Source organism: Carcharhinus amblyrhynchos, unplaced genomic scaffold, assembly GCF_965287045.1.
Source record: "Carcharhinus amblyrhynchos unplaced genomic scaffold, sCarAmb.v2.hapA scaffold_76, whole genome shotgun sequence".
Taxonomy (NCBI): Eukaryota; Metazoa; Chordata; class Chondrichthyes; order Carcharhiniformes; family Carcharhinidae; genus Carcharhinus; species Carcharhinus amblyrhynchos.
In genome coordinates, this window is record NW_027649816.1 from 882,644 (window position 1) to 906,087 (window position 23,444).

The following is a 23,444-nucleotide window of genomic DNA, read 5'->3' on the forward strand; positions in this document are numbered from 1 at the left end:
TATCGAACAGTACCTGAGAGTATACCCCCTTATCGAACAATACCTGAGATTATACCCCCTTATCGAACTATACCTGAGAGTGTACCCCCTTATCGAACTACACCTGAGAGTGTACCCCCTTATCGAACAATAACTGAGAGTGTACCCCCTTATCAAACTACACCCGAGATTATACCCCCTTATCGAACAATACCTGAGAGTATACCCCCTTATCGAACTACACCCGAGAGTGTACCCCCTTATCGAACTATACCTGAGAGTGTACCCCCTTATCGAACTATACCTGAGATTATACCCCCTTCTCAAACTATACCTGAGAGTATACCCCCTTATCGAACAATACCTGAGATTATACCCCCTTATCGAACAATACCTGAGAGTGTACCCCCTTATCGAACTACACCTGAGAGTGTACCCCCTTATCGAACAATAACTGAGAGTGTACCCCCTTATCAAACTACACCCGAGATTATACCCCCTTATCGAACAATACCTGAGACTATACCCCCTTATCGAACTATACCTGAGATTATACCCCCTTATCGAACAATACCTGAGAGTATACCCCCTTATCGAACTATACCTGAGATTATACCCCCTTATCGAACAATACCTGAGATTATACCTCCTTATCGAACTATACCTGAGAGTATACCCCCTTATCGAACTACACCCGAGAGTATACCCCCTTATCAAACAATACCTGAGAGTGTACCCCCTTATCGAACTACACCTGAGATTATACCCCCTTATCGAACAATACCTGAGATTATACCCCCTTATCGAACAATACCTGAGAGTATACCCCCTTATCGAACAATACGTGAGATTATACCCCCTTATCGAACAATACCTGAGATTATACCCCCTTATCGAACTATACCTGAGATATAACCCCTTATCGAACAATACCTGAGAGTATACCCCCTTATCGAACAATACCTGAGAGTATACCCCCTTATCGAACTATACCTGAGATTATACCCCCTTATCGAACAATACCTGAGAGTGTACCCCCTTATCGAACTATACCTGAGATTATACCCCCTTATCGAACAATACCTGAGAGTATACCCCCTTATCGAACTATACCTAAGATTATACCCCCTTATCGAACAATACCTGAGAGTATACCCCCTTATCGAACAATACCTGAGATTATACCCCCTTATCGAACAATACCTGAGAGTATACCCCCTTATCGAACAATACCTGAGAGTATACCCCCTTATCGAACAATACCTGAGAGTATACCCCCTTATCGAACAATACCTGAGAGTATACCCCCTTATCGAACAATACCTGAGAGTATACCCCCTTATCGAACAATACCTGAGAGTATACCCCCTTATCGAACAATACCTGAGATTATACCCCCTTATCGAACTATACCTGAGAGTATACCCCCTTATCGAACAATACCTGAGAGTATACCCCCTTATCGAACAATACCTGAGATTATACCCCCTTATCGAACTATACCTGAGAGTATACCCCCTTATCGAACTATACCTGAGAGTATACCCCCTTATCGAACAATACCTGAGAGTATACCCCCTTATCGAACTATACCTGAGAGTATACCCCCTTATCGAACTATACCTGAGATTATACCCCCTTATCGAACAATACCTGAGATTATACCCCCTTATCGAACAATACCTGAGATTATACCCCCTTATCGAACAATACCTGAGAGTATACCCCCTTATCGAACTATACCTGAGAGTATAGCGAGGCCTTCATAGCGAGGGGGATTGAATATAAAAGGCCTTCATAGCGCGGGGGATTGAATATAAAAGTAGGGAGGTCTTGCTGCAGCTGTATAGGGCATTGGTGAGGCCGCAGCTGGAGTACTGTGTGCAGTTTTGGGCGCCGCACCTGCGCAAGGATATTTTGGCCTTGGAGGGAGTGCAGAGGAGGTTTACTAGGCTGATACCGGAGTTGAGGGGGTTGAGCTATGAGGAGAGGCTGAATAAACTAGGCTTGTACTCGTTAGAGTTTAGAAGAATGAGGGGAGATCTCATTGAGACGTATAAGATGATGAATGGGATGGATAGGATAGAGGTGGAAAGACTCTTCCTGCTCAAAAAAGACAGTAGGACTAGGGGGCACAGCCTCAAGATAGAGGGGGGGCGGTTCAGAACGGAGTTGAGGAGGAACTTCTTCACTCAAAGGGTGGTGAATCTCTGGAATTCTCTGCCCGTTGAAGTGGTGGAGGCTGCCTCGCTAAATATTTTTAAGAAGCGGGTTGATGGGTTTTTGATAAGAGAGGGGATTAAGGGTTATGGGGAGAGGGCGGGAAAGTGGAACTGAGCTGCGACAGATCAGCCATGATCTTATTGAATGGCGGGGCAGGCTCGAAGGGCCAGATGGCCTACTCCTGCTCCTATTTCTTATGTTCTTATGTTCTTATACCTGAGAGTATACCCCCTTATCGAACAATACCTGAGATTATACCCCCTTATCGAACAATACCTGAGAGTATACCCCCTTATCGAACTATACCTGAGATTATACCCCCTTATCGAACAATACCTGAGATTATACCCCCTTATCGAACAATACCTGAGAGTATACCCCCTTATCGAACTATACCTGAGATTATACCCCCTTATCGAACAATACCTGAGAGTATACCCCCTTATCGAACAATACCTGAGATTATACCCCCTTATCGAACAATACCTGAGAGTATACCCCCTTATCGAACTATACCTGAGATTATACCCCCTTATCGAACTATACCTGAGAGTATACCCCCTTATCGAACAATACCTGAGAGTATACCCCCTTATCGAACAATACCTGAGATTATACCCCCTTATCGAGCAATACCTGAGACTATACCCCCTTATCGAACAATACCTGAGATTATACCCCCTTATCGAACAATACCTGAGAGTATACCCCCTTATCGAACTATACCTGAGATTATACCCCCTTATCGAACAATACCTGAGAGTATACTCCCTTATCGAACTATACTTGGGAGTATACCCCCTTATCGAACTATACCTGAGAGTATACCCCCTTATCGAACTATACCTGAGAGTATACCCCCTTATCGAACTATACCTGAGAGTATACCCCCTTATCGAACTATACCTGAGAGTATACCCCCTTATCGAACTATACCTGAGATTATACCCCCTTATCGAACAATACCTGAGAGTATACCCCCTTATCGAACAATACCTGAGATTATACCCCCTTATCGAACAATACCTGAGAGTATACCCCCTTATCGAACTATACCTGAGATTATACCCCCTTATCGAACTATACCTGAGAGTAAACCCACTCATCGAACAATACCTGAGAGTATACCCCCTTATCGAACTATACCTGAGAGTATACCCCCTATCGAACAATACCTGAGAGTATACCCCCTTATCGAACTATACCTGAGATTATACCCCCTTATCGAACAATACCTGAGATTATACCTCCTTATCGAACAATACCTGAGATTATACCCCCTTATCGAACAATACCTGAGAGTATACCCCCTATCGAACAGTACCTGAGAGTATACCCCCTTATCGAACTATACCTGAGATTATACCCCCTTATCAAACAATACCTGAGATTATACTCCCTTATCGAACAATACCTGAGATTATACCTCCTTATCGAACTATACCTGAGATTATACCCCCTTATCGAACAATACCTGAGAGTATACCCCCTTATCGAACAGTACCTGAGAGTATACCCCCTTATCGAACAATACCTGAGATTATACCCCCTTATCGAACTATACCTGAGAGTGTACCCCCTTATCGAACTACACCTGAGAGTGTACCCCCTTATCGAACAATAACTGAGAGTGTACCCCCTTATCAAACTACACCCGAGATTATACCCCCTTATCGAACAATACCTGAGAGTATACCCCCTTATCGAACTACACCCGAGAGTGTACCCCCTTATCGAACTATACCTGAGAGTGTACCCCCTTATCGAACTATACCTGAGATTATACCCCCTTCTCAAACTATACCTGAGAGTATACCCCCTTATCGAACAATACCTGAGATTATACCCCCTTATCGAACAATACCTGAGAGTGTACCCCCTTATCGAACTACACCTGAGAGTGTACCCCCTTATCGAACAATAACTGAGAGTGTACCCCCTTATCAAACTACACCCGAGATTATACCCCCTTATCGAACAATACCTGAGAGTATACCCCCTTATCGAACTACACCCGAGAGTGTACCCCCTTATCGAACTATACCTGAGAGTGTACCCCCTTATCGAACTATACCTGAGATTATACCCCCTTCTCAAACTATACCTGAGAGTATACCCCCTTATCGAACTATACCCGAGATTATACCCCCTTATCGAACTATACCTGAGAGTATACCGCCTTATCGAACTACACCCGAGAGTATACCCCCTTATCGAACTATACCTGAGAGTGTGCCCCCTTAACGAACTACACCCGAGAGTGTACCCCCTTATCGAACTATACCTGAGAGTATACCCCCTTATCGAACTACACCTGAGAATGTACCCCCTTATCGAACTATACCTGAGAGTATACCCCCTTATCGAACTACACCTGAGGGTATACCCCCTTTTCGAACAATACCTGAGAGTATACCCCCTTATCGAACAATACCTGAGAGTATACCCCCTTATCGAACTACACCTGAGAGTGTACCCCCTTATCGAACAACACCTGAGAGTATACCCCCTTATCGAACTATACCTGAGAGTATACCCCCGTATCGAACAATACCTGAGAGTATACCCCCTTATTGAACTATACCTGAGAGTGTACCCCCTTATCGAACTATACCTGAGAGTATGCCCCCTTATCGAACTATACCTGAGAGTAAACCCCCTTATCGAACTATACCTGAGAGTATACCCCCTTATCAAACTATACCTGAGAGTGTACCCCCTTATCGTACAACACCTGAGAGTATACCCCCTTATCAAACTATACCTGAGAGTGTACCCCCTTATCGAACTACACCTGAGAGTGTACCCCCTTATCGAACAACACCTGAGAGTGTACCCCCTCATCAAACGAGACCTGAGAGTGTACCCCCTTATCGAACTACACCTGAGAGTGTACCCCCTTATCGAACAACACCTGAGAGTGTACCCCCTTATCGAACTATACCTGAGAGTATACCCCCGTATCGAACAATACCTGAGAGTATACCCCCTTATCGAACTATACCTGAGAGTATACCCCCTTATCAAACTATACCTGAGAGTGTACCCCCATATCAATCTATACCTGAGAGTGTACCCCCTTATCGAACAATACCTGAGAGTGTACCCCCTCATCAAACGAGACCTGAGAGTGTACCCCCTTATGGAACTATGCCTGAGAGCACACCCCCTTATCGAACTACACCTGGGAGTATACCCCTCTGAGAGGGTATCCCCCTGAGAGTATACCCCCTTCTTGACTTTTAAATGTTGCCTCAACCACTTCTTCCGGCAGCTCATTCCACCTACATACCACCCTCTGCGTAAAAACGTTGCTCCTCAGGTTTCCATTAATTCTTTCTCCTCTTAGCTTAAACCTAGTTACGAAGAGCAAAGAACAGTACAGCACAGGAACAGGCCCTTCGGCCCTCCAAGCCTGTGCCGATCATAATGCCTGCCTAAACTAAAACTGTTTGCACTTACGGAGTCCCTATCTTTCCATTCCCATCCTATTCATGTATCCATCTAGTTGCCCCTTAAATGCCGCTATCGTACCTGCTCCCACCACTTCGCTGGGCAGTGTGTTCCAGACATTCACCACCCTCTGTGTAGAAAACTTGTCTCACACATCTCCTCTAAACTTCTCCCCATGCATCTTAAACCTGTGTCCCCTATCCTTGGCTTTTCTACCCTAGGAAAGAGCTCCTGACTATCTATTCTGTCCATGCCTCTCATAATCTTGTAGTCCTCTATCAGGTTACCCCTCAACCTCCGTCGTTCCAATGAGAACAAACCGAGTTTATCCAACCTCTCCTCATAGCTAATACCCTCCAGATCAGGCAACATCCTGGTAAACCTCTTCTGTACCTGCTCCAAAACATCGACATCTTTCTGGTAGTGTGGTGACCAGAATTGTATGCAATATTGTAAATGAGCCCAACTGAGGTTCTGTACAGCTGCAGCATGACCTGCCAATTTTTATATTCAATGCCCCCAATTCTTGATTCTCCAACCCAGGGAAAAAGACTGCATTTTCCTAACCATGCCTCTCATGATCTTATACACCTCGATAAGATCATCCCTCAGTCTCCTTCAAAGAATAAAGTCCTTGCATATCTAATCTCTCCCTATACCAATGTCCTGTACAACTGCAACGCAACTGCCCAACTTCTATACTCAATGCCCTGACTGATGAAGGCCAGCATGCCGAAAGCCTTCTTCACTGCCCTATCTACCTCCCACTCCACCCTTAGAAAACCAAACTCCAAGGTCCCTTGTTCCATGATATTCCCTAAGGTCCTACCATTCACTGTGAAAATCCTACCTTGATTTGATTTTCCAAAATGCAACACCTCACACTTTTCTGTATTGAACTCCATTTGCCATTTCGCAGTCCACCTCCCTAGCTGATCAAGATCTTGCTGCAATTTTTGATAACCTTCCTCACTGTCTACACCAATTGAGCCAAAAGAGAAAATGCTGGAAAATCCCAGCAGGTCTGGCAGTAGCTGTAAGGAGAAAACAGAGCTGACATTTCGGGTCCAGATGATCCTTTGTCAAAGCTGCTTTGACAAAGGATCATCTAGATTACAGTTTGTGCCAGACCTGCTAAGATTTTCCAGCGTTTTTTTTCTCTTTTGGTTTCAGATTCCAGCATCCTCAGTAACTTGCTTTTAACCACCTATTGAGTGTCTGGTATGTTTTATTCTTTCCCCTCAGGATTGTCCTGTGTTGTTCACAGAGTCCAGACAGTCTATCTCCTTGGATTGCCTTGTCTAGGGTTAGATCACTTTTACTTAATGAGGTCAGACAACATATCATCTGTTATACCCACCACTACTCAGTCACCGACAGTTTTAGACTTTATTACCAGAATTTTACTGCTTTGCCCACCCGAGACTCCTAAGATCCCGTCCGTATTTCCGCTGGTGGGTGAAACTAGAACTAGGGGCCATCACCTCAAAATAAGGGGAGCAGATTTAGGACTGAGTTGAGGAGCAACTTCTTCACACAAAGGGTTGTGAATGTGTGGAATTCCCTGCTCAGTGAAGCAGTTGAGGCTACCTCATTGAATGTTTTTAAGGCAAAGATAGACAAATTTTTGAACAGTAAAGGAATTAAGGGTTATGGTGAGCGGGCGGGTAAGTGGAGCTGAGTCCACAAGAAGATCAGCCATGATCTTATTGAATGGTGGAGCAGGCTCAAGGGGCCAGATGGCCTACTCCTGCTCCTAGTTCTTATGTTCCTATGACTCAGATTCAGCAAAAGTTCCAGGTAACTGGGCAGAAGGAAATGTTGCTGTGGACAATTGACAGGAAGTGGTTACTATTGTACAAGGTTTCCAGTGGACTGTATTCCAGGAGAGGATGAAGGACATTCATTTACAAATCTCCAACCTATTCCTCTAGCCAAGTCCAGCTTTAGTGAAACAAGCCAGCAAGTGTCCACAGACTCATCAGTGGTACTGTGCAGGTCACAGTGTAGTTGCAAAACTCCTGAAAGACTGGTGTATAGTTGAGACATGAGTTTTATTATGTTTTTCCTGTTCAGTGAGATCAAAATTGATGGTGTAGAATTGTTATCGAATGTTACGGTAAGCATCTTCCTATATTAATGTATATACTGATGTCTTTAGCAGGTATGAGTATGTGTGAGTGATGTTACAGGTATCTTGGGCATCACAGGTTTAGTCTCACCACGAGGGACCTGTGCATGTAGCTACCTCCAGTTCGGAGTCTATGCTGTAATGTATTTCACTACTTTCATAAGTGAGGAAGATTGACTATCACAGCACGATTTTTTTATGGCCAAGTTACCACATTCTGCTTGCTGCTTTTCAAGTTGGACAGTTGTGACATTCCCAAGAGATTTAAATAATTAATTCTTTTTTCTTAACTTATGAATTCTGAGGCCACATGTTGGGGCTCCGAGTGGGGAATTGAGTTTAGGGATATACATTCCTTCAACAGTGCCTCTGACACTGAATTAGGGAAAGGGTTATCAGGACTAGCTGTAGCCTGGAACTTTACAAGATTTAGCTCATCCTTGCAGACTCTGTGGTGTCTGCCTTACATAAGAACATAAGAAATAGGAGCAGGAGTAGGCCATCTGGCCCTTCGAGCCTGCCCCGCCATTCAATAAGATCATGGCTGATCTGTCGTGGCTCAGTTCCACTTTCCCGCCCTCTCCCCATAACCCTTAATCCCCTCTCTTATCAAAAACCCATCAACCCGCTTCTTAAAAATATTTAGCGAGGCAGCCTCCACCACTTCAACGGGCAGAGAATTCCAGAGATTCACCACCCTTTGAGTGAAGAAGTTCCTCCTCAACTCCGTTCTGAACCGCCCCCCCTTTATCTTGAGGCTGTGCCCCCTAGTCCTACTGTCTTTTTTGAGCGGGAAGAGTCTTTCCACCTCTATCCTATCCATCCCATTCATCATCTTATACGTCTCAATGAGATCTCCCCTCATTCTTCTAAACTCTAATGAGTACAAGCCTAGTTTATTCAGCCTCTCCTCATAGCTCAACCCCCTCAACTCCGGTATCAGCCTAGTAAACCTCCTCTGCACTCCCTCCAAGGCCAAAATATCCTTGCGCAGGTGCGGCGCCCAAAACTGCACACAGTACTCCAGCTGCGGCCTCACCAATGCCCTATACAGCTGCAGCAAGACCTCCCTACTTTTATATTCAATCCCCCTCGCTATGAAGGCCAGCATCCCATTCGCCTTCCTGACCACCCGCTGCACCTGCAGGCTGGGCCTCCGCGACTCATGCACAAGGACCCCGAGGTCCCTCTGCACCGTCGCCTGCTGCAGTTTTTCGCCACGTAAGTAATAGTCCTTCCTACCATTCTTCCTACCAAAGTGGACCACCTCACACTTGCCAACATTAAATTCCATTTGCCATTTCCTGGCCCATTCGCCCAGCCTATCTAGATCCTTCTGCAGACTCTCCACACCCTCCGCACAATTTGCCTTTCCCCCAGTCTTGGTGTCATCAGCAAATTTCGACACCCTACACTCGGTTCCCTCCTCCAGATCATCTATATAAATGGTAAATAGCTGAGGCCCCAGCACCGACCCCTGGGGCACCCCACTAGTCACCAACCGCCAATCCGAATAGCACCCATTGACCCCCACTCTCTGCCTCCTATTTGACAACCAATCCTCTATCCACGCTAACACCCTACCCCCAACTCCATGTCCTCTGACCTTCTGCAGTAACCTCTTGTGAGGTACCTTATCAAACGCCTTCTGAAAATCCAGAAAGACCACATCCACCGGCTCTCCTCTATCCACCGCCCTAGACACATCCTCATAGAACTCCAGTAAATTTGTCAGACACGACTTCCCTTTAATGAAACCGTGTTGCGTCTGCCCTATCAAGCAATTCCCTTCAAGATGCCTCGCAATTTCCTCCTTAATGACGGATTCTAACATTTTACCTACCACAGACGTTAAACTAACCGGCCTGTAATTCCCCGCCTTTTGCCTGGCACCCTTCTTAAACAACCAAGGGAGATTTAATTGATTCTTTTTCTGCTGCTGTAAGAATCTCTGCTTTCAGCTTTCAAGTCTCTGGAGCATTTGCTGGTGGATTTTCTCTGTGCCTTCAGTTTCTGTTGGGAGCTTCTGAAGTTTTTTCTTTGTCTTCCAGCATCCCAGACTTGTTTCAGAATTTTAACTGAAGGCCACAGAACAGTATTTCTTAATTAAGTCTTTGTAGTCTTCTGGAGATTAACTGGAAGGTGATGCAAACAAGTAGCTTCTAATTACACATGTACAGGAAAGGGTACAGGCTAGGAGTTATGCCCATGTTTAGGTGTCTTCCCATCTCTGCTCAATATTACATTTACCCTGTGATTGGTTCTGTGCCTTGTTATACGACTGTGTCAGTGGTATTGTGTTAACTCTGTGTGCGCCATACCCTGAAACAACAAGGCGGCACTGTGGCACAATGGTTAACACTGCTGCCTCACAGTGCCAGGGACCTGAGTTTGATTCCCGGCTTAGGTCTGTGTGGAGTTTCCACATTCTTTCCATGACTGTGTGGATTTCCTCCGGCTGCTCCGGTTTCCTCCCACAGTCTGAAAGACGTGCTGGTTAGGTGCATTGGCCATGCTAAATTCTCCCTCAGTGTATCTGAACAGGTGCCAGAGTGTGGCGACTAGGAGATTTTCACAGTAACTTCATTGCAGTGTAAATGTAAGCCTACTTCTGGCACTAATAAATAAACTTAAAACTTAAACTTTTAAAACATTGCATTTCTGTCACCCTTTCCAGATTCAGAAAACCAGAAATGAGCATCGATCCTAACTTCAGGCTGCTGCTGAGCTCCAAATCTGACCATACATTTCCCATCTCCATTCTCCACCAAGGGGTGAAGGTAAGGTGACAGGTTACAGCCCATGGTAAACACAACATTAATGTCAACGTCCTTGGACTGTTCCTTGGATTTCTCCTCGGACTGTTTCTTGGACTGCTCCTGGGATTGCTCCTTGGAAGTGCGTGTGCAAACTCAGTAGAGAAAGAATCCATCTGTGATTCTTCACCCAATCCAATGTCCTGCCAAGGGTGAGCTGTGAATGCAAGATGAAACCGAGACCTGGGGGTGTGGGTGGGTTGGGGATCAATGTGAAAAAATGTTCATTTATCTCTCTGAAAGGTTGCTGTGGAGCCACCGCAGGGGCTGAAGAATAAACTGCTAAGCAGCTTTGGAAGCGGTGGCTCTGGTGAAGTGACGGAAGGAATCTTTATGAAGGAGAACACTGGGCTGAGTTGGAGGAGGTTGCTCTTTAGTCTGTGTTACTTCAACGCCGTTATCCAGGAAAGGAACAAGTACGGCGCTTTGGGCTGGAACACCCCGTACCAGTTCGCCTCTTCTGATCTGGAGGTACGTACATTCTAGTGAGTAAGAACAGGGTGTCCTGTTTGGGTACCCTGAGGGAGTTTTAGCATCTAACCAGTACATCTTTTGGACTCTGGGAGGAAACTGGAGCACCTGGAAGAAACCCACGCAGAAGTGGGGAGAATGTGCAGACTCTGCACTGACAGTGACCCAAGCCAGGAATCGAACCTGAGTTCCTGGAACTGAGAGCAGCAGTGCTAACCACTGTGCCATCATGCCGCCCTAAGAATTTCCCTAAATATTTAAATAAGAAATCATTTGACAGTATGAGTGTTGTTCCTGTAGAAAGTGAATGTGGAGAATTGATAATGGATAACAAGGAGATGGCAGATGAATTGAACTGGTATTTTCCATCGGTCTTCATTATAGGACAGAAGTACCATCCCAGAAACATCTAAAAATCAGGAAGTGGAAGGAAGGGAGGGACTCAGGAAAATTACAATCACCGGGGAAATGGGATTGAGCAAATTGTTGATCCTGTGATCTTGGTGGATTTCATCCCAGGGTTTTAAAAGAAGTGTTTAGAGAGACAGTTGATGCATTGGTTTTAATTTTGAGAAACTCCCCAGATTCGGGGAAGATGCCATTAGATTGGAAGATAGCAAAAGTAATTCCATTGTTCAAAAAGAGAGGAAGATAAAAAGGGGGAAATTCCAGGGCAGTGAGATAAACATCAGTCATTGGGAAAATGTGAGAAGCCATTCTTAATAAAGTTATAACAACAAGAATAACAAACCTGATACAAAAGTCTGAGGCCACGTGCCAACCGACTCTATGAATGGTATGCTTTGTCTGTATAGAGTGCAAAAGACAAGACTTTTCACTGTACACCAATACATGTGACAATAATAAATCAAATCTAAGACACAAACACACACACACACTCACACACACATACAGACACAATCTGTGAAGGATCAGAGTAAAGGGAGCTTTACTGGGAGTGTTTGATGGGGGACAGTGTAGAGGGAGCTTCACTCTGTATCTAACCCCGTGCTGTACCTGTCCTGGGAGTGTTTGATGGGGGGACAGTGTAGAGGGAGCTTTACTCTGTATCTAACCCCGTGCTGTACCTGCCCTGGGCGTGTTTGATGGGGACAGTGTAGAGAGAGCTTTACTCTGTATCCAACCCTGTGCTGTACCTGTCCTGGGAGTGTTTGATGGGGACAGTGTAGAGGGAGCTTTACTCTGTATCTAACCCCGTGCTGTACCTGCCCTGGGAATGTTTGATGGGAACACAGTAAAAAGTCTGACAACACCAGGTTTTAGCCCAACCGATTTATTTGATAATAGACTCACAAGCTTTCGGGGTTAGCCCCTTCGTCAGGTGAATGGAGAGTTCTGGCCTCAGACAGAGCATATAAAGCACAGACAGTTTAGAGATTACTGATTAGAATGCGAATCCTTACACCTAACCTGCTGTTCAAGACCTGAAGTGGCCGACAATGTGAGTGGAAGGAGCACTGATCACAGGTTACAGAGATGTGTATTGTCTCCAGACAGTACAGTAAGTGAGGTTTTGCAAACCCAGGCAAGTCACGGGGGTTACAGATAGTGCGACATGAACCCAAGATCCCTGTTGAGACCGTCCTCATGTGTGCGGAACTTGGCTATCAGTCTCTGCTCAGCGACTCTGCGCTGTCGTGTGTCGTGAAGGCCGCCTTGGAGAATGCTTACCCGAAGGTCAGAGGCTGAATGCCCGTGACCACTGAAGTGTTCGCCAGCAGGAAGGGAACAGTCTTGCCTGGTGATTGTTGAGCGATGTTCATTCATCCGTTGTCGTAGCGTCTGCATGGTCTCCCCAATGTACCATGCTTCGGGACATCCTTTCTTGCAACGTGTCAGGTAGACAATGTTGGCCGAGTTGCAAGAGTATTTACCGTGTACCTGGTGGATGGTATTCTCACGTGTGGTGATGGTATCCATGTCGATGATCCGGCATGTCTTGCAGAGGTTGCTGTGGCAGGGTTGTGTGGTGTTGTGGTCACTGTTCTCCTGAAGGCTGGGTAGTTTGCTGCGAACAATGGTCTGTTTGAGGTTGTGTGGTTGTCTGAAGGCAAGAAGTGGGGGTGTGGGGATAGCCCTGGCGAGATGTTCGTCATGAAGCCGGATCATCGACATGGATACCATCATCACACGTGAGAATACCATCCACCAGGTACATGGTAAATACTCTTGCAACTCGGCCAACATTGTCTACCTGACACGTTGCAAGAAAGGATGTCCCGAAGCATGGTACATTGGGGAGACCATGCAGACGCTACGACAACGGATGAATGAACATCGCTCAACAATCACCAGGCAAGACTGTTCCCTTCCTGTTGGCGAACACTTCAGTGGTCACGGGCATTCAGCCTCTGACCTTCGGGTAAGCATTCTCCAAGGCGGCCTTCACGACACACAACAGCGCAGAGTCGCTGAACAGAGACTGATAGCCAAGTTCCGCACACATGAGGACGGTCTCAACAGGGATCTTGGGTTCATGTCGCACTATCTGTAACCCCCGTGACTTGCCTGGGTTTGCAAAACCTCACTTACTGTACTGTCTGGAGACAATACACATCTCTGTAACCTGTGATCAGTGCTCCTTCCACTCACATTGTCGGCCACTTCAGGTCTTGAACAGCAGGTTAGGTGTAAGGATTCGCATTCTAATCAGTAATCTCTAAACTGTCTGTGCTTTATATGCTCTGTCTGAGGCCAGAACTCTCCATTCACCTGACGAAGGGGCTAACCCCGAAAGCTTGTGAGTCTATTATCAAATAGATCGGTTGGACTAAAACCTGGTGTTGTCAGACTTTTTACTGTGTTTACGCCAGTCCAACGCCAGCATACCCACATAGTGTTTGATGGAGACAGTGTAGAGGGAGCTTTGCTCTGTATCTAACCCCGTGCTGTACCTGTCCTGGGAGTGTTTGATGGGGACAGTGTCGAGGGAGCTTTACTCTGTATCTAACCCCGTGCTGTACCTGTCCTGGGAGTGTTTGATGGGGGATAGTGTAGAGGGAGCTTTGCTCTGTATCTAACCCCGTGCTGTACCTGTCCTGGGAGTGTTTGATGCGGGGACAGTGTCGAGGGAGCTTTACTCTGTATGTAACCCTGTGCTGTACCTGTCCTGGGAGTGTTTGATGGGGTCAGTGGGGACAGTCACTGGGAGCTGAATGTCCAGGGGTATCAAGTGTTCAGGAAGGATAGAAGGGAGGAAAAGGCGGGGTGGGGGGGGAGGGGGGTGGTGGGGGGTAGTAGCTGCACTGATTAAGGATAATATCAGGGCAGTAGTAAGGGAAGATATAGGCTCCAAAGAGCAGAACGTGGAATTGTTGTGGGTGGAGATAAGGAACAGCAAGGGGAGGAAGACACTGGTGGGTGTGGTCTATAGTACCCCAAATAATAACTTGGAGGTGGGACGGGCTGTAAACAAGCAAATAAATGATGCGTGCAGAAATGGAACAGCGATAATTATGGGGGATTTCAATCTACATATTGATTGGTTGACCCATGTCGGACGCGGTGGGCTTGAGGAAGAGTTCTTGGAATGCTGCCGCGATAGTTTCCTTGAACAGTGTGTGTTGGAGCCGACGAGGGAGCGAGCTATCTTAGATCTGGTGTTATGTAACGAGGCAGGTAGAATTAGGGATCTTGTTGTGAGGGATCCTCTTGGGACAAGTGATCATTGTATGGTTGAATTTTTGATGCAGTTGGAGGATGAGAAAGTAGGGTCCCGAACCTGTGTCCTCTGTTTGAACAGAGGGGAGTACGATAGGATGAGAGAGGAATTGGCAAATGTAGATTGGGGGCGCAGATTGGTCGGTAGGACTGCTGAGGAACAATGGGGGATTTTTAAGGAGATCTTTTTCGGTACTCAGCAGAAATATATTCCAATGGTCAAGAAGGAATGTAGGAGAAGGGATAACAAGCTGTGGTTATCGAAGGAAATAAAGGAGAGTATTAAATTAAAAGCTGATGAGTTTAGAGTGGCTAAAAGTAGTGGGCAAGTGGAAGATTGGGAGAGGTTTAAAAATCAACAAAGAATGACTAAGAAGTTGATAAAGAAAGGAAGGATAGACGATGAAGCTAAACCAGCACTAAATATAAAAAAGGACAGTAAGAGTTTTTACAAATATATAAAGAGGAGGAGGCTGGCTAGAGTGAATGTTGGACCCTTAGAGGATGAGAGGGGGGATTTAGTGGTGGGAAATGAGGAAATGGCTGAGGCCTTTAATAAGTTTTTTGCCTCGGTCTTCACGGAGGAGGACGCAAATAGTTTGCCGGATATTAAAGATAGAAGGATGGTAGGAGTTGAGGGCCTGATTGCGATTACTGTCACTAGAGAGGTAGTGCTTAATCGACTAGTGGGACTGATGGTGGACAAGTCCCCAGGACCGGATGGAATGCACCCCAGGGTTTTGAAGGAAATGGCAGAGGTGATAGTGGATGCCTTTAGTGATTATTTACCAAACTTCGCTGGATTCCGGGGAAGTGCCGGAAGATTGGAAAATGGCTAATGTTACACCGCTGTTTAAAAAAGGTAGCAGGCAAAAGGCAGGGAATTATAGGCCAGTTAGTTTAACATCCGTTGTTGGAAAAATGCTTGAATCCGTCATCGAAGAAGAAATAGTGAGGCACATAGAGAAGAATTGTTTGATAGAGCAGACGCAGCACGGATTCGTTAAGGGGAAGTCGTTTTTGATGAATTTATTGGAATTCTATGAGGATGTGACTAGTGCGGTAGACAGAGGGGAACCGGTAGATGTGTTTTTCGGTTTTCAAAAGACGTTCGATAAGGTGCCGCACAAAAGGTTGCTTCAGAAGGTTAGGGGGCATGGAGTTGGGGGTAAGGTGTTAGCGTGGATAGAGGATTGGCTGTCAAATAGGAGGCAGAGAGTTGGTATCAATGGGTACTATTCTGATTGGCAGTTGGTAACTGGTGAAGTGCCACAGGGATCGGTGCTGGGGCCTCAGCTATTTACCATTTATATAGATGATCTGGAGGAGGGGGCTGAGTGTAGGGTGATGAAATTTGCTGATGACACGAAGATGAGTGGAAAAGCAAATTGTGCAGAGGGTTTGGAAAGTCTGCAGAGGGATCTAGATAGGCTGAGTGAGTGGGCGAGGACCTGGCAAATAGAGTATAATGTTAGCAAGTGTGAGGTTATCCACTTTGGCAGAAATAATAGTAGGAGGGATTACTATTTAAAGGGCGAAAAGCTGCAGCATGCCACGGTGCAGAGGGACCTGGGGGTCCTTGTGCACGAATCGCAAAAACCCAGTCTGCAGGTGCAGCAGGTGGTCAGGAAGGCGAATGGGATGCTGACCTTTATAGCGAGGGGGATAGAATATAAAAGTAGGGAGGTCTTGCTGCAACTGTACAGGGCACTGGTGAGGCCACAGCTGGAGTACTGTGTGCAGTTTTGGTCGCTGCACTTGCGCAAGGATATTTTGGCCTTGGAGGGAGTGCAGAGGAGGTTCACTAGGCTGATACCGGAGATGAGGGGGTTGGACTATGAAGAGAGACTAAATAGACTGGGTCTGTACTCGTTGGAGTTTAGAAGAATGAGGGGGGATCTTATAGCAATGTATAAGATAATGAAAGGGATGGAGAGGGTAGAGGTAGAGAGATTCTTCCTGCTCAGAAAGGACAGCAGGACTAGAGGGCACAGCCTCAATATAAGGGGGGGGGGTGCAGTTTAGAGCAGAGTTGAGGAGGAACTTCTTCACTCAAAGGGTGGTGAATCTCTGGAATTCTCTGCCCATTGAAGTGGTGGAGGCTACCTCGCTGAATATATTTAAGTCACGGGTAGATAGGTTTTTGGCAGACAAGGGAATTAAGGGTTATGGGGAGAAAGTGGGAAAGTGGAACTGATCCACTTCAGATCAGCCATGATCTTATTGAATGGCGGGGCAGGCTCGAAGGGCTAGATGGCCTACTCCTGCTCCCATTTCTTATGTTATGTTCTTACATTCAGTGTAGAGGGAGCTTTACTCTGTATCTAACCCCGTGCTGCATGGGTCCTGGGAGTGTTTGATGGGAGACAGTGTAGAGGGGCTGGGGAAAGGTGTTGGGATGCTGAGGGGAAATGTTGGGGTTGGTGGTGGGGGTCAGGGTGAGGGGTTAATGTTGAGGTGTGAGGGCAGCCAGCTGTTCCTTGCCCACAGGCTGATCTGCAGCTGGAGCCTGTTGTGTGAAGTGGGAGCACGTTCCAGAAGACTGAAAGTTGGTGAAGATTGCGAGATTGCTGTTCCTGCCAGTGATATTTCTGAAGATCCATCATTAAGATGCTGCTTCTGCTGTCATGACAGCTTTGTGACCTCTGCTGACCTCCTGGCTCTGTTTCTGATTCTAGGTGGCTATTCAGAACCTGGAGATGCTCATTCATAACGAGGTGGAAATTCAGTGGACAGCGTTACGCTACCTGACAGGAGAGGTGGTGTACGGGGGCCGTGTTACTGACAGCTGGGACAGGCGATGTCTCAACAGCACGCTCAACTGGTTTTACCGGCCAGAGGTTCTGGAGGAAGGCTTCAGTTTCTCCGCTGACGGGGTGAGTCAGCCTGTGTGATTAATCCTATCTGTTAACCTGTCCCAATCCCCTCCATCCAGCAGTACCCAGCACCCTCCCTACTCCATGGAGGCCTGATGATAGCACTTTAGAAGAACGGGAGGTGATCTGAGTGAAAGCTCCAGGATTCTGAAGGGGTTTGATGGGGGAGATGCTGAGAGATTGTTTCCGCTGGTGGGGAATCTAAAACACGGGGGCAGAGTCTCAGGGTAAGAGGCCTGAGATGGGGAGAAATCTCTTCACTCAGAGTTGCGGATCTTTGGAATTCCCCATCTCAGCTGCTCAGGATGCTGCATCACTGAATAGATTTAAGCCTGCGATTGGTCTGGGATTCTCCAATCCTGCTGGGATTGTCTGGGACACTGCACCATGATGGGGCTAAAAAATCCTCACCCTGGTCTCCAGAGAAACTGGGGGAGCTGGGAAGCAGGTCGGAAAATGTAGCTGAAGCCCAAGATTGATCCGGAATACCGGAGCAGGCTCACTGGGTCATGTGATCATTCCGGAATACCGGAGCAGGCTCGCTGGGTCATGTGATCATTGCGGAATATCAGAACAGGCTCGCTGGGTCATGTGATCATTGCGGAATACCAGAACAGGCTCGCTGGGTCATGTGATCATTGTGGAATATCGGAGCAGGCTCACTGGGTCATGTGATCACTCCGGAATACCAGAACAGGCTCGCTGGGTCATGTGATCATTGCGGAATATCGGAGCAGGCTCACTGGGTCATGTGATCATTCCGGAATACCGGAGCAGGCTCACTGGGTCATGTGATCATTCCGGAATACCAGAACAGGCTCGCTGGGTCATGTGATCATTGCGGAATATCGGAGCAGGCTCGCTGGGTCATGTGATCACTCCGGAATACCAGAACAGGCTCGCTGGGTCATGTGATCATTGCGGAATATCGGAGCAGGCTCACTGGGTCATGTGATCATTCCGGAATACCGGAGCAGGCTCTCTGGGTCATGTGATCACTCCGGAATACCGGAGCAGGCTCTCTGGGTCATGTGATCACTCCGGAATACCGGAGCAGGCTCTCTGGGTCATGTGATCACTCCGGAATACCGGAGCAGGCTCTCTGGGTCATGTGATCACTCCGGCATACCGGAGCAGGCTCTCTGGGTCATGTGATCAAAAAGCAGTCAGATGTTTGAAACACTCTGTGTTTCTCAAAGATCTTCCAGTCCTTGTTGCATTGAGTAGACTTGGTATTTCCTCGAAAGATGAAGGAGAGATTAATTGTTTATCAGGGTACAGTGGTATTGTCACTGCACTAGTAATCCAGAGACCCAGAACACGATCCAACCGCAGCTGATGGTGAAATCTGAATTCAATAAATATCTAGAATTAAACACACAATGACACCATCATCAATTGTTGTAAAAACCCATCTGGTTCACCAATTTCCTTTAGGGAAGGAAATCTACTGTCCTTATCTGGTCTGGCCTGCACATGATTCCAGAGCCACAGCAAACCAACCTCTGAAACAGCCGAGCTAGCCGCTCAGTTCAAACAAAATTAGGGATTTAGGAATAAATATTGACTCGATCAGTGACACCCACAGGGCTGCCCTGTAGTTCGGTGGGTTACCACTGCTGCCCCACAGCACCAGGGACCCGGGTTCGATTCCCGGCTCAGTGCACAGTGGGTTAGCGCTGCTGCCCCACAGCACCAGGATCCCGGGTTCGATTCCCGGCTCAGTGCACAGTGGGTTAGCACTGCTGCCCCACAGCACCAGGGACCCGGGTTCGATTCCCGGCTCAGTGCACAGTGGGTTAGCACTGCTGCCCCACAGCACCAGGATCCCGGGTTCGATTCCCGGCTCAGCGCACAGTGAGTTAGCGCTGCTGCCCCACAGCACCAGGATCCCGGGTTCGATTCCCGGCTCAGCGCACAGTGAGTTAGCACTGCTGCCCCACAGCACCAGGGACCCGGGTTCGATTCCCGGCTCAGTGCACAGTGGGTTAGCACTGCTGCCCCACAGCACCAGGATCCCGGGTTCGATTCCCGGCTCAGTGCACAGTGGGTTAGCACTGCTGCCCCACAGCACCAGGGACCCGGGTTCGATTCCCGGCTCAGTGCACAGTGGGTTAGCGCTGCTGCCCCACAGCACCAGGATCCCGGGTTCGATTCCCGGCTCAGTGCACAGTGGGTTAGCACTGCTGCCCCACAGCACCAGGGACCCGGGTTCGATTCCCGGCTCAGTGCACAGTGGGTTAGCGCTGCTGCCCCACAGCACCAGGATCCCGGGTTCGATTCCCGGCTCAGTGCACAGTGGGTTAGCACTGCTGCCCCACAGCACCAGGGACCCGGGTTCGATTCCCGGCTCAGCGCACAGTGAGTTAGCGCTGCTGCCTCACAGCGCCAGGGACCCGGGTTCGATTCCCGGCTCAGTGCACAGTGGGTTAGCACTGCTGCCCCACAGCACCAGGGACCCGGGTTCGATTCCTGGCTCAGCGCACAGTGAGTTAGCGCTGCTGCCTCACAGCACCAGGGACCCGGGTTCAATTCCCGGCTCAGTGCACAGTGGGTTAGCACTGCTGCCTCACAGCACCAGGGACCTGGGTTCAATTCCCGGCTTGAGTAACTGTCTATGTAGAGTCTGCACGTTCTCCCCATGTCTGCATGGGTTTCCTCCAGGTGCTCCAGTTTCCTCCCACATTCTGAAAAACGTGCTGGTTAGATGAATTGGCAGTGATAAATTCTCCCTCAGTGTACCCAAACAGGCGCCAGAGTGTGGCAACTAGGGGATTTTCACCGTAACTTCATTACAGTGTTAATGTAAGCCTACTTGTGATCAATAAATAAACTTTAACTTTAATATTGGGATTGATGGAGTAGATGGGGACAATTTGCACTGTGGGGTTCTGGGCAGAATCTTAAAACAAGAGCAAAGACATTCAGACAGAGATGTCAGGAAGCGTTTTTCACACAAAGATCGAGGAAATGTGGAAATCCCCTTGGCCCAAGAAGCTGCTGAGGTTGAAAGTTTCGAACAGAGGCAAATTAATTTTGAATAAAAGTTATAAAGGCCAGGCCAATTGAAGGGATGGAGGGGAGAGGTCAGTTAGAATCTAACTGAATGATGGGGCTGTTGGATGTTAATATCTTTACTCCACATCATTAGGTTTACAGTATGATCACGGAGAACATGGACTTACTGCAATGTATAAATCACATTGAAAAACTGCCAGACACTGACTCTCCAAGTATCTTCGGAATGCATCCCAACGCTCAGAAAGCTTACCTAGAAAGCCAGGCCAATGAGTTCATGGACACCATCGAGGGTATCGAACCCCGTCTGAGTGAGGGGCTGCAGTCAGTCAGGTCAGTCCAACATCCAGCAGCAGCCCAGATAGGAGCGATGGGCCCTTGTATGTACAGTATCAGAGTTTATCAGCACAGCTCTCACTGTGATCTGCCAATGGAACTGAATTCAATAGACAGCCAATAGCCCAGGACTGCAGTGATTAGCTCATTCCCAAACTCCTCTGGGATATGGCCCTAGGCCAACAACAGGTTTCCTCACAAATAATGTGGTTGAATTTTATTAGCCTCAGAATAACCAGAGAAACAATTTCACCTTCATAGAGTCAGAGAGGTTTACAGCATGGAAAAGGCCCTTCGGCCCATCTTGTCCATGCCGCCCTTTTATTTGAAACCTCTAAGCTAATCCCAATTGCCCACATTTGGCCCATATCCCTCCATATCCATCGTACTGATGTAACTGTCTAAATGCTGTTTAAAAGTCAAAATTGTACCCGCCTCTACTACTACCTCTGGCAGCTCGTTCCACACACTCACCACCCTCTGTGTGAAAAAATTGCTCGTATGGAACTTTTGTGTCTCTCCTCTCTCACCTTAAACCTCTGCCCTCTAGTTTTAGACTCCCCTACTTTTGGGAAAAGATATTGACTATCTAGCTGATCTGTGCCCCTCATTATTTTATAGACCTCTATAAGATCACTCCTCAGCCTCCTGCGCTCCAGAGAAAAAAGTCGCAGTCTATCCAGCCTCTCCTTATAACTCAATCCATCAAGTCCCAGTAGCATCCTAGTAAATCTTTTCTGCACTCTTTCTAGTTTAATAATATCCTTTCTGTAATAGGGTGACCAGAACTGTACACAGTATTCCAAGTGTAGCCTTACCAATGTCTTGTACAACTTCAATAAGTAATTACTTACTGTTAATCAGTGCTCCAGTTATTGGTCATTAATTAGTGCTCCAGTTACTGACCATTAACCAGTGCTCCAGTTGCCGTTAACCAGTACTCCAGTTACTGACCATTAACCACTGTTCTAGTTATTGTTAATTAGTGCACTATTTACTGACCATTAACCAGTGCTCTAGTTAGTGTTAACCAGTGCTCCAGTTACTGTTAGCCAATGTTCCAGTTCCTGACCATTAACAGTGCTCCAGTTCCTGACCATTAACCAATTCTCTAGTTACTGTTAATCAGTGTCCCAGTTACTGACTGTTAACCAGTGCTCCAGTTGCTTACTGTTAACAAGTGCTCTCATTACTCTTAACCAGTGCTCTAGTTACTGAATGTTAACCAGTGCTGCTGCTACTGACTGTTAACCAGTGCTCTAATTACTGTTAACCAGTGCTCCAGTTACTGACCATTAACCAGTGCTCCACTGACTGTTAACCAGTGCTCTAATTACTGTTAACCAGTGCTCCAGTTACTGACCATTAACCAGTGCTCCACTGACTGTTAACCAGTGCTCTGTTTACTGACCATTAACCAGTGCTTCAGTTCCTGACCATTAACCAATGCTATAATTACTGACTGTTAACCAGTGCTCTAGTTACTGATCATTAACCAGTGTTCCTGTTACTACTGACTGTTAACCAGTGCTATAGTTCCTGTTAATCATTGTTCCAGTTACTGACCATTATCCAGTGCTCTAGTTACTGTTAACCAGTGACTACAGCAGGGGATCGAGAATTCTGAAGGTTGTGTTGCCTGCCTGGTGCTCTGGTTCACGATATCTCATCTGGGTTGCAGAGGAACTTGGAGAGGGAAGGTTGAGATCCAAGTGCCATGATCCACAGATCTACCAATACGTTAGATAGAACAGGAACAAAGGTTCTGCTAAGGAAATATGAAAAGCTAGGAGCTAAATTAGAAAGCAGAACCAAAAAGGTAACAATCTCTGGATTACTACCTGAGCCATGAGCCAATTGGCACAGGGTCAATAAGATTAAGGAGGTAAATGCGTGGCTAAAATATTGGTGTGGGAGGAATGGGTTTGAATTCATGGAACGTTGGCACCAGTATTGGGGCAGATGGGACCTGTTCAGATGGGATGGTCTTCATCTGAATCGTGCTGGGACCAGAGTCCTGGTGAATCGTATAAATACGACTGTAGACAGGGCTTTAAACTAAATAGTGGGGGGGAGGGTTCAGTTGTATGGAGAATTAGAAAATCAAAGTTAAAGGAGAGGGTAGATGTGCAGGTTAATGTTGAGGACTTTCAACTAACTAAAAGAGCCAAGGGCTCAGGAGGGGTTAGTAAAGTTTCAAGACCATGTAATAGAGAAAAAAGTACAGAAAATGGTAGGAATCTAACCTCAGACAGAGCAAAAAAAAAGCTGACGGGTATGATACGAGAGGTGATCAATGCAGAAGATTGTTGTACCTAAATGCGTGCAGTATATGGAACAAGGTAAATGAGTTTGTTGTACATATTGAAATTGGCCGTCACGATGTTGCGGGCATCGTAGAGACGTGTCTGCAAGGGGATCAGGGCTGGGATCTGAATATCCACGGATATGTGTCCTATC

General features: G+C 46.9%; 1 protein-coding gene across 1 annotated transcript in view; it reads left to right on the forward strand.

The window, feature by feature from the left end:
• The window catches only part of LOC145337798 (dynein axonemal heavy chain 6-like), a 785,492-nt gene that overhangs the window by 720,035 nt on the left and 42,013 nt on the right, over window positions 1-23,444 (forward strand). Inside the window, exons 72-75 of the mRNA XM_080182651.1 lie at window positions 10,464-10,566; window positions 10,846-11,073; window positions 17,433-17,630; window positions 20,782-20,981. Of these exons, the coding sequence (XP_080038777.1) occupies window positions 10,464-10,566; window positions 10,846-11,073; window positions 17,433-17,630; window positions 20,782-20,981 (729 nt within the window). The remainder of the gene's footprint in view (window positions 1-10,463; window positions 10,567-10,845; window positions 11,074-17,432; window positions 17,631-20,781; window positions 20,982-23,444) is intronic.